The 11,135-nt window shown below is 42.7% G+C and overlaps 1 protein-coding gene across 1 annotated transcript; it reads left to right on the forward strand.

The window, feature by feature from the left end:
• Positions 1-532: 532 nt before the first annotated feature.
• On the forward strand, positions 533-7,405 carry LOC103781624 (amphiphysin-like; the record flags this gene model as incomplete). The annotated part of the gene is made up of 4 exons (XM_008949346.1): positions 533-682; positions 1,661-1,927; positions 3,636-3,737; positions 6,214-7,405. Coding segments are annotated over 4 exons (627 nt in total), but the record flags the coding sequence as incomplete, so codon positions are not given.
• Positions 7,406-11,135: the final 3,730 nt, after the last annotated feature.

An 11,135-nucleotide genomic window follows, 5' to 3' on the forward strand; every position in this document is an offset into this window, starting at 1 on the left:
ATATAACCCGATTTACAAGTCTCTCTGTTAGAAAGGAGTGTGTAATTAAGGCAATATTTTTGAAGTCAGCCCAGGTCTAGAGGTAGGTGATAGTAGCTGGAGAAGGCTTGGAGCCTATTCCTAAGGACAGACTCCACTAGCAGGGTCTTGTGGACCCCCAGGCAGTTTCCAAGCTGCTCCTCCTCAGCAGAAATCTGTCATTAATTTCTTTCACAATATAGCTTGAAAGTATGAGAAGGAAAAAACATAAGACTCTTGGCAAACTTTTACTCCACTAGTAAAATGTGAGGACTCTGCTAAGTGGTCCCTAGTGAGGTTTCATAAATGTCTCTTTCTCAGCTGTTAATCAGCTTCCCTCCACAAGCTTGTCCCTGGCACTGCTGTCCCCCACAAATCAGGAGGAACCCCATGAATCCAAGGCTGTGGGTTGGCACCACCCAGGGAGGTTGCAGAGCAGAAGTTGGTCCATGGTGTCTCCAGCAGATGTCCAGAACTCGTATCCTGAAAGGTCCCTCCCTCCTGTTGTTTTTAGGTGGCACCTGTCAGCGAGGGGGCTGCAGCAGCAGAAGACATTGCAGCTCTAGCAGCAGGAGCTGGTGATGGCACTGCTACCACTGAGCAGGAGGGTGTTGCTGAAGGTGACAGACCTCAGGGAGAAGAAAAGGAGGTTGATGTCTCTCAGGTAATTCATGTCAGTGCACGGGAGAGGGCGTTAGGGGAATCAGGACAGATCCAGAAGCCCTGTGCCCCCAGGTCCAACCAGTAGCAGAGCTGAGGCTCTCCTAGGATAGCCCTGGGAGCAGCCCACACAGGGTGTCCCTTCTTCTGAGTCCTTCCTTTGGCTTGTGCCTGTGTTGTGCCCCTGTGCTCCCCTGGGCTTGTGGAGATGGGACCTGAGGGGCTGTTGGCTCCCATGATGGGCATGGGAGCAGCAGGGGCAGGGTGTTGTTTGGGCTTCCACTCCTGCTGTTGTCTCTCTGTGCTCCCCTCTGGAGATGAGCTTTGTCACATAACTTAGCAGGGCTTTCTGGGGACATGGGCAGAGAAAGTGGTGGATTTTTCTGGTCTCCTGGCACTATGACCTTTCAATAGCATTACTTTGCTCATAAATCACAGTGGTTAAGTTGTGTGTCTGCATGTGGCCTGCTGCCTTTTCTTCTGCAATCTCTGAGGAGCTGGGGAACAGCTACTAGAGCAGACCCTGCAGCTGGGCAACCAGTTGCCACCTCCTGTCATTGCACACTGTATTTCTTCTGCACACCAAAATTGGATGGTCTGGCAGAGGATCAATAAGTGTGTTCTATTCAGTTTGGATGCTCCCACCAAGTTTCATTAAATGCTCTTTGTTCTAGGCTTCATTATTGGTCAGATACTACCTATTTAGCCTTTTTGATTTCTCTGCTCCCAGTTACATTGCTGTAAATTAGGAGAAATCTCCTTAATCAGTCAAAGAAATAGGCCATATTTCCTTTTTTCATCACCTTTATATCACTATTATCCTGCTGACTTGAATTCCCAAAGAATCCACTGCGGAGAAGGAAGAAATCCCCATTCCTATATATGCCCTGTGCAATAGACAATTGTCTCATCCTGCTTGAAATAAAGTACTAATAACATTCTTGCAATGTTTTTGTGATTTTTTTTTTTGGTTTTTCCCCAGGAAAAGGTGGGCAGCATCCCTTCAGTAGTCATAGAACCAGCATCAAACAACGAGGGGGAGGGAGAAGAACACGACGTTATCGTGAACGAGTCCAAAGATGCCACAGCAGATATGGGCACTCAGGGCACTGACACGTCTCCCAGTGAAACTTTCCAGGCTGGAAGTGAACAGAAACCTGCTGAAGAAATTCAGGCTGCACCTTCTCAAGATGAGCCTGTTCCAGCAGAAGATGCAGCTTCTGCTCTGCCACCCGGCTTTCTCTTTAAGGTCTGCTTCTTTATTCTTCTTTCAGACATCCCTTCAGACCTAGCTTCTGTGGGTGTCTGTCTGCACAGGTAGCATGATGGTTTCTTGAGCCCAAAGGACGTTTAGTTTAACAGCCAGACACAAACACACACAAACATGGCTTTAACATTGTGCTGTTGCTTCATATGTGGAGTCTGAGAAGATACATTTTCTGCACACCGTTGTTGCTGTGCACATCCTCATGTGGCTGTAAGACTCACTAAAGTACAAGAACCCTTTCATCTCACCAAATCACTACTGAAAATTAATATATTGAGGAAAAACTGCACTGCCAGAGTGTTAGTCAGCAGTATTGTGTGATAGATGCTAACAGTATATGTGATATACCAACAATAACTTTCATCTTTAAGGTCTCTTCCAACCCAAACAATTCTGCGATTCTATAAATATTAAAAAATGGTATTTTTCTGGCCTGAAAATCTATAGTAGAAGTTCTGATTCTGTTGAGACCAGTGGGACTTCTATAATTCATGGTAATGAAGCCAAAATGTCATTCTGTAACTTCAGTAATAGTATAGTTATTAACTGTTAGGGTAATCAAACAGGAAAGTTTAATGAGATGCAAGAGAAATTCTCTCCTTGGCTGGCGAGATCCCTAGGGATTCCTGGTTCACGAGGTTCTTTGATAATGCTTCTCACTTCACAATCACTGAGCAACAGAAAAGCTCCTTGAGGATGGATGAACTTTACATGCTTCCCATTATGATCTGCATGCTTCAGACTAATTAGTCCCTTAGCACTCCCTAAGTACGCCAGTCTTCTCGGGCTGTTCTCATTGCTCACTGTTTTCTGAAAACTTTGAGAAGAACACTAAGGTGGGGGTGAACAGCATCCTGCAACTCTGACTCAGACATGCTGACATAGTTCATCTTTTGTTTTTCCACCACACTCTCTTGGGTCAGACATAAATAAGGAGAGGCAGAATTTATGCCTGCCACCTGCATCTCGGTGCCAGTTTCTTTCATTATTGGAGAGTTACCATGGAACTGGCTGTGCTCTGAGAAAATTAGAACATCTCTTAAGGAGGTAGAACCACTTTGTTTAAATGGTCTGTTCACAATGACACCCTGATCCTGCCAGTGTTTTAATAATCACCCCTTTGAAAGACAGATATTTTTGGCACACTCAGCTGCCAGTAAGTGGGAACTTTCTCCAGGACAAGCATTATGTAGGGTTCCCATTGCTCACCTTCAGTGGCCACAAGAGAATTGAGACTCTGAAATATCAGTTCCTGGGATTCTTTCCCAATTTTATTTCAAATATCCTGTCACCCCTTCCTCAGATCTAGTAGTGATAGTGGGGAATGAAAATGAGTTCCTTACACAGGAAGATATAAGGGTGGCACAACTTGTCTGAGAGGCAGGACTTGTGGGGTTTTGCAGTGTCCTCTGTCCTTCAGATCCTGTAACCTCAGGAAAGGACCTTAGGTTTCCTTCAGTAGTCTCAGGAAGACTTATTTAAGCTGTCCTTCCTTGCTTCCAAGGGTATGAACAGAGAACTTTGACATGAATCCATGTCAACATTAATGATTCGAATGTACCAGTCTGTAGCCATATATTTGCATAAAGAAGGCACATTATTCTTTTTTTTGCAATAAAGATTTAGCAGATAATTCTAATGAGTAAATGTCTCCATTTAGATCACATCTCTGTGGTGTTATTTTCTCCAGGTTGAAGTTCTACATGATTTTGAGGCAGCTAATAGTGATGAGCTTAATTTAAAACGAGGAGATATCGTCCTAGTAATTCCTTCTGAGACCACAGCTGATCAGGTAAAAACATGTGGTTCTTTCTTTTATTGACATTTTTGTTTGTCTCCACTTTTTTCTCAGTTAATTACAGATTAATGGAAATGTGTATTCCAAATCTCATTGCTGTTAGAGGACACTGAAGATTTTTATTTTGTCTTTGTACTTGGTTTCATTTGAGACTAAATGGCACAGCTGGCTGCAGCTGAAGCCCCACATAACATGCTACTAGCAGGATCCAACCTCACCATTTCTGCTGCTTTTTTTGTGCTGCTTTGTAGTGGATTTTATACAGACACACAAAGGCTTAATATGGAAGATAACTTATAAATTGTCCATTATATTGCTATATATCACCTTGCATCTTGTCGCAACATTGCAGTGGAATTACATGGTACCTAGTTGTTTAGAGCTTTTACATATGGATTTGGAGGAATAATACAAGTCCATGCACAGAGGACACTGAGACTGCACACAAATTGTGCTGTCCTACAGCCAGAAGGTGTGGAGGTGCTGCTGTGTGTGCTGAATGCCTCTGAAGTTAACTCTGCCCTCTGGAAGCCTGAATCTGAATTAAATGGCAGATGAATTCCATTTAAGACATCCAATTTTGTTTTAACAGTGCATTTCAGGTGTATTTTTAAATCAATTTTATTCTCTATGTAAAATTGAAGTGAATTGATTTTTGACCACTGCTTTAAAAAAGAAGCCTGTATCTGTGCTGCACACTGTTAGCACCAGCTGCTTCATGGGCATCTGTTAGTGCCAGTAGTGCTGGTGGGAAGTCTCCCATTGATTTGGGGGTTCAGAGCTAGGGGACTGGATCCTGCCTAGCCAGGTAGCTAAGAGCACTGCTCTGAATGGAGAATATTTCTTGAAATAGATCTAAATGCTAGCGCCTTAAGCACGTATGAGTGCTGGGGACTGTATCTGAAATTGTTTCCATTTCAGAATACAAGAGACAAGGAATCATTTTTTTCCTGTTTTTTTTATTTATTTTATCTCAGAGTAAAAGATTTTTCTTTCAGCAGGGCACTTTGCTCTTTTTACAGGGCTAGGTTCTGTTATCCTTACTCAAATTATGCTGCATCTTATCTCCTGGGCAGTATTTTCAGAATAGGACCTTGCTGTAAGAACAGGAAAATCTGCTCTCTGTCTTCAATCTGTTTGTATTAGGATATTATGTCTTAAATATGCTTGATCATCCCTTGGTGAATCCATGAAGTACATTCTTCTCTCGTGGTGTGCATCAGAATTCCATTAGCAATAATTGGAGTAAATTGTGTGCAATAATGGAGAAAATAAACCTTTATGTATTCATGTTTCTGAAACCATTCTGGTCATATCTTTATTACTCAGTACCTATTTGCCCTTTGTGTTTTAACATCACCATAAAGCTGAATCTTTTTGTGTTTTCCCAGGTACTTTGTGGACTTAATATGCAGTCTTTATCTTTGTTCTTTATTCTCCTTCAAAACTGGCCTGTCTAAAACTACAGTTCTGATACAGCTGCTAAAATCAGCCTGTGTTCCCCATTCAAAGCAAACCAGTCCCACCCAGTGGCTTCTCTATCTGCTTTAATTATGCTTATTTGAGGGCAAAGAGCCCATAAACGACCACTGAGCAATCACAACTCAGTGGTGATGTGAGGATCTCTTCAAGCTCCTCTATCTCCTTGTGTACTCTTTGTGCAATAATAATGTGGCAGCACTAGAAATTCTCTTTGTCCTGGCCTTGCTCTGGCTCCTGTTCCTACAAGGAACAAAGCAGAGAGTTACTGACTTAGTGAGATGAGAATTGGTTGATTATTTTTAAAAATACTGAACTGATTTTATTCCAGGTAGGATGAAGAGAACCCAGCACTGAAATGTCTCTTTTGATTGCTTTGACTGCTGGTGATTTCTTTGCAGTTTTGAATGTCCAGTTTTGATTTAAGTTTCCAGGAGTTTTTTGAAAAATAATTGCATGTGAACTAAGTTTGAGTGTCTGGAAATTAAGTCCAGAGCCTGCAAGAGCTGTTGTGTCTTCTGACCACTGATACATGAAGGAGAGAAAAGAACTCTCAGAGGAAAACCTTCAGACTGAAAACTATTTCCCCCCACCTATGGTATTGTGTAATGTTCCTGGCCCTCTGCTATGCTCTCACTGTGCCAGTCTTATTGTGGCAACTTTGAAGAAGTCTCAACAGAGATTGGCAGGAATGTAGATCTGGTGTAACACTGCATGACCTGGATGACCAGGTGCCCAGGTTTTGAGTTCAGCTGAGGGTTAGACCAGCTAAAGGCCATGCAGTGTGCTCAAAGTCACCACATCTCAAAAAAAAAAAAGTGTGTTTTGGCAGTTTCTCAGAGAAAACAGTCGGTGGAAAGTCACAAGCTCCTTTTTAACCAAAGCACCAAATCTTTTAGCTATGTAACTGAAATTTCTTCAGCTCTGAAGCTTGTAGTAAGGAAGGGGGGAGACCTGAAGTTTAAGAGACTCTTGTCTTTTTTCCTTGCAGGAGGCTGGCTGGTTGACAGGCATTAAGGAATCCGAGTGGCTTCAGTACAGAGATGCAAATAGCTATAAAGGACTTTTCCCAGAGAACTTCACACGCCATCTGGAGTAGTTCTCTCCCTGCTCAGGCAGACGAATGGGGTACGAAGCTCAGTCAGTAGGTTTTTAACCTCTTTGAGACACAGGAGCCCACCTTTTTGTAGTTTGAGCTGTTAATGGTTGACAGACTGGTGCCAGACAAAGCTTGTTGAAACATATCGACACGAGCGCGGGTGCAAACAGTTAAGCTAGAGATTTCTGAAGCAGTACATGGAAAAAAAAACTCAAATAAAAAAGAAATGTCCTTATTTGTTCACACGTACGTGGCAACAGGTTTGTTTGTGCTTTGTCAGAGCTATGGTGATCCTGTATTTGGTCCTTTCCCATGAAATCTGAAATTAGCCTCCTCGATACCAAAACCTTAACTTCTCTGCACTAAGTGTATTGTATTGAGTTGCACTGCAGAAGATTTAATTAGTTATCCTGTAGTTATGAGGTCAAACTATTATAATTCATGTGTTTTAAAAAAAAAAAAAAATTAACTGCTGCAACGTTTTTCAATGTTATTTTTGGCCATGTATGATATATATACACAGGAGACCTGGTATGTGTATATATAAGTGCATATGGGTATATATGCATTTTCACCAGCCCATGGTAGTTCTTTGGCTGTGTAGTATCCTCAGTACACACATTGCTCTTTCACTGTCTGGCATTACAGGAAATGGTTTTGTTCCCAGGCAAAACCAGCTGCTCCATTGCCAAAACCTGATACAGTGTCTGTGTTCGTAGTGTGGAATTTTTCATCCTGAGGTGATGAAATAACATCATGTTCAGAGCTGCTAACCCTTTGAGCAGGCATGGCTCGGTCTCCTCCTCCAGCAGCTACGACCAGATCATCTGGAGAGGGAGCTGTTATGATGCTAATCTGTACTTTTTTTTTTTTATTTAATTGGCTGAATAAATTTTAAAAAAAGAAGCAGAACTAATCTCTGAGGAGAAATAAACACAATATATTTTCACTATATGTATTTATGCAGCATTCCTTCACAGATCCTTTTAAAATAAGATATATAATGTATCCTGTATCAAAAAGTCATCTGTAACTTATGTTTTCCAGTGCTGTGTCATTGAAAATAAACCTTTGATCCAAAGAAGCTGTTTCATCTGTGGTGCTTTTGGAGTTTTGTAGCGTGGCTGTTCACATGGTTTATATGTTGTGACCTAATCTTAGTGTAATGCCTCTTCTTCCAAAGAAACACAGCATAGCAGAAGCACCATCTAAATTCCTGCTCTCAGCCCTAGTTGTGGCCAGAGCTCCAAAAGGTCTGAACCCCAGCTCAGCACATCTCCTGGCTGCTCCTCCTGCTCCAGACTCTGACCACCAGCTAGTATCTGTCCACAGGCACCCAGGGAGCTTGTCTGTGCTTGACCATCACTCAGCTGAAGATGACCACCTCTTAGGAATGTTTTGCTTGTCCATTTATTTTGTGTGGAAAGAAAGTTCTCCACAAATCTTCTCTAGTGTGTTTGTTAATGCACGGAAGCTGCAAATACTTAGGAACATCTATGTTTTCCTACCAAGTCAGTGATTTTTAATTTTATTTTGGCTGGGGGCTTGTTTTGTGTGCAAAGGGTATCTGTTTCCACTTGATCTCGAGTTTGTCAGATTTCAGTTGAAGAAACAGATATTTTTTGTTGCTCTGGAAGAGAAGGAAAGTTGGTTTCTTGCTGTTTTTCAAAATACAGTAGCTTTGAGAAGCAAGTCTGGTGGTAGCTGTGTTTTGTCAAGAAGCTGCATGGCTCAGCTGTAACAGCTGGGCTTTTGGAGTCGAATGTCACAATGAGCCATTGGAGCCTAAGGAGGTTGCAGGAAAGCTCTTTAGTTCTCTCTTCATTTCTTTACCAGGTTAGGTGGTCAGTAGTGATCCAGGGCCAAGAATCTCAACAGGGAAGCAAACATCCTTTTGGTTTTGGTGTGTTAAAATGAATCCCAGACTCCAGTGCACCACTTTGAGGTGGCCATAACCCCTGATTTATGGTGAGACTCTGATGGCCTCCAGGCTAGTTTCCTCATTCCATCTCAACACTTGCATTTCACTGATAGTTACTCTGCAGATGACTGCAACAGACCAGCACTGGACAATGGAGACTTCTTCCCTGGGGACGTCATTGACTGAGGTCTACAATCAAGTGAGACCATCAGGCATGGCAGCTGTAACCCTAAGGGAGTGGAGGACACTAAGAACACCTCTGCTGATTGTGTGAAGTTGCCTTTATGCCCTCTTGGTGCTAGAAGTACCCAAGTGAAAGTCAACGACCTTGGCCTTGATTCTTCCAATGTCCTTGGTACAGGTCAATGTGCCCAATCCACTGGTAAGGAGTTTGCAGCACACTTGAGGTTTTGCATAGATAGGAAAGGTCCCTGGTCTACAGGAAAGAGTTTTCATGGTTTCTTCTGACATGCTCTTCAGAAATACTTCTTGACTCTACTTTTCATTTCTTAATTCCACCTTCAGTATAAAGAAAAAGATGATTTCAAAAGCCACCAAGTGTCCACATCTGGCTGCGAGGAGTGTCGTTAGTTGCTGACAATAAGAAGATGTGCTGATCATGTCCCAGAAGCCACCCTATTGTGCATGATGCCTGTGTCATTGAAGTGCTGCTGGGGACTCTGGGCATGGCATACTTCATATCTTACACACACCCCAGAGCCACAGAGCAAAGGGATGTCTTGCAGGAAGGATGAGGACGATTATTAAGATTAAACTCCTTGCAAAATTCCACATACTAAGGTGATAGATGTTAAAAAAAGGACAATGATAAGTTACCCAGAATGATAATTTTCCTAGTTTTCCCTTCTAACAGAAGGAGTTAATGACTAGAAATGTATTTTTTATTTTGAGTTAACAACTGTTTCTCATATTCATTTTCTTCTTACCCTAGTTTCATTAGACAGTCAGACTTATCTCTCAGACACTTTTATGCCTGCAGCTCTATAGTATAAAGTAAGTGAATTTCTCTGTGATGTGTAGAAGTTTATTCTAGGGCAACCAAAAGAAATTCTTTCCACTATGTACTGCTCCTACATACCAGTGATACCCTCCCCACTGGATGTGTTCTAGCCCAGAATTATTTCTCTCTTTTCTTGGATTTCTCTGACAGACACACCACATTGGACTGGGCAAATGGCTGAGTTTCATGGGTTTGGAGTGGTTATAAAACAATAACCCATTGTATCTTGGTTTCTCTAAAGACTTATTTATGCCTAAGACAGCACACACTGCTAACCTTATACAGCAGCTGTAATTTCTAGTTCTACATAAAATAAACCTTTGAAAGATTTAGGGGCTCAGTCTTCTGATCCCACAGGCTGATCATTCATGGTGTGGCCTTGGAAGACAAAATAATTGAAGGTGAAGGGATGTGGCATGTGAGTGAACCCATAAATTGTGTATTTGCAGCTCAGCTCTGGTTTACAACCTTTCATGACTAATGAAAAATGCATAAGCTGAATGACACTTCTCTCCCTGTTCTCCTCCTCCTGTCCTCACCTTGCTCCACCTCTTCCAGACCTCAGAGCTGGGTGCAGCTCTCCCTGCCACAAGAGGAGGGAGAGGAGCTTGAGGGGCACAAGCCTCCTCAGATGGTGAGGCATTTGACTCCAGGATGCTCTGTTTGCTGATGCCCTAGTGCCAGAAAGATGTGAAATAAATCACAGTGTCATTAAGCTCATACATAATTAAAATTTCTTAAAGTCTTGCTGATGGAAGGAAAAAGGCATCGAAAGAGGGGCGGCATGATGTGTAGATCAGTTGGATGGGGCTGGCAAAGAGCAGCCACTGGCTGGAGGGAGGGGTTACAAGCCTGTGCCTTCTTGGACAGTCACATGCAGGCCGAGCACGAGCAAAAGTACTGCAGCTGTAGCACCCAGAAGTACCACGGGAGCCTCCAAAACACCACAGGTTGCTGCTTGAAGGACAGAAGCAGATTGTAGAGTTAGTTTGTAGAACAGATTTCTGAGGCGCACCTTTTTGAACCACCACCTGAGAAGCCAATCTCTGGCTACAGAAGTAGGTAGTACCATTAACTAAGCAAGGTGATGTTTCAGAAGAGCATGAAGGTGTTTTTTCCAGCTGGCTGTGGTCACCACAGTCACTGTTAGCTCTGGTGTGCTCTCTGGTGACATGGATTGGCTGCAGACAAGGGGACTGCAATGGGCTTGGGCCAAGCAAGCTGCTGACAATACATGGTGGCCACTTTGCTTCTGTGAAAGACCCCAGCTCCTTCAGCAGTAGCAAAACCCTCTTTAATTAGTAAGAGGAATTTTAGGCAATGGCACTTTCTCAGCCCAGGTTCAGAATTGAGGACTGTGTAGGGGGCTGGTTTTGGACTCAGCATCTTACTGAGGGTACAGATGCAGGGTGAGATGATTGTCACTTAACAAGGATTCCTCTCTTGGGTCTCTCATCCATGTGATTTCAGCTCTGATGCTCTCTTTGTGTGTACCGTGTCACCTGCAGCACTTCAACTGCATCTGTGTTTCTCTTGCATGGATGTCTTCACTCTGACCTATTTAATCAGCACAGAAACATCACATGGGGGAAACCAGAGCACTTCCCAAATGGTGTCTCCTGTAACCAGCAGGAAGACCTCATCATTAACATTCATCTGGCAAAGCTCAAGTTATCCCACAGGGAATTGTGCTGCACATTCAGATGCTCAGGAGCAGTTAAAGGATACTTTAGTGGAAGAAAATACCCCTGAGTAAAGCAAAAGTACCACTCTGTGTGGTACTTAAAATATACTTAAATTACACATTATATACTTAAATTATTATTTCCAAGGCACAAAGGAGAAGGTGAATGTACTCCAGGCTTCCTATGC

Source organism: Merops nubicus, unplaced genomic scaffold (assembly GCF_000691845.1).
Source record: "Merops nubicus isolate BGI_N331 unplaced genomic scaffold, ASM69184v1 scaffold1761, whole genome shotgun sequence".
NCBI classification, from domain to species: domain Eukaryota; kingdom Metazoa; phylum Chordata; class Aves; order Coraciiformes; family Meropidae; genus Merops; species Merops nubicus.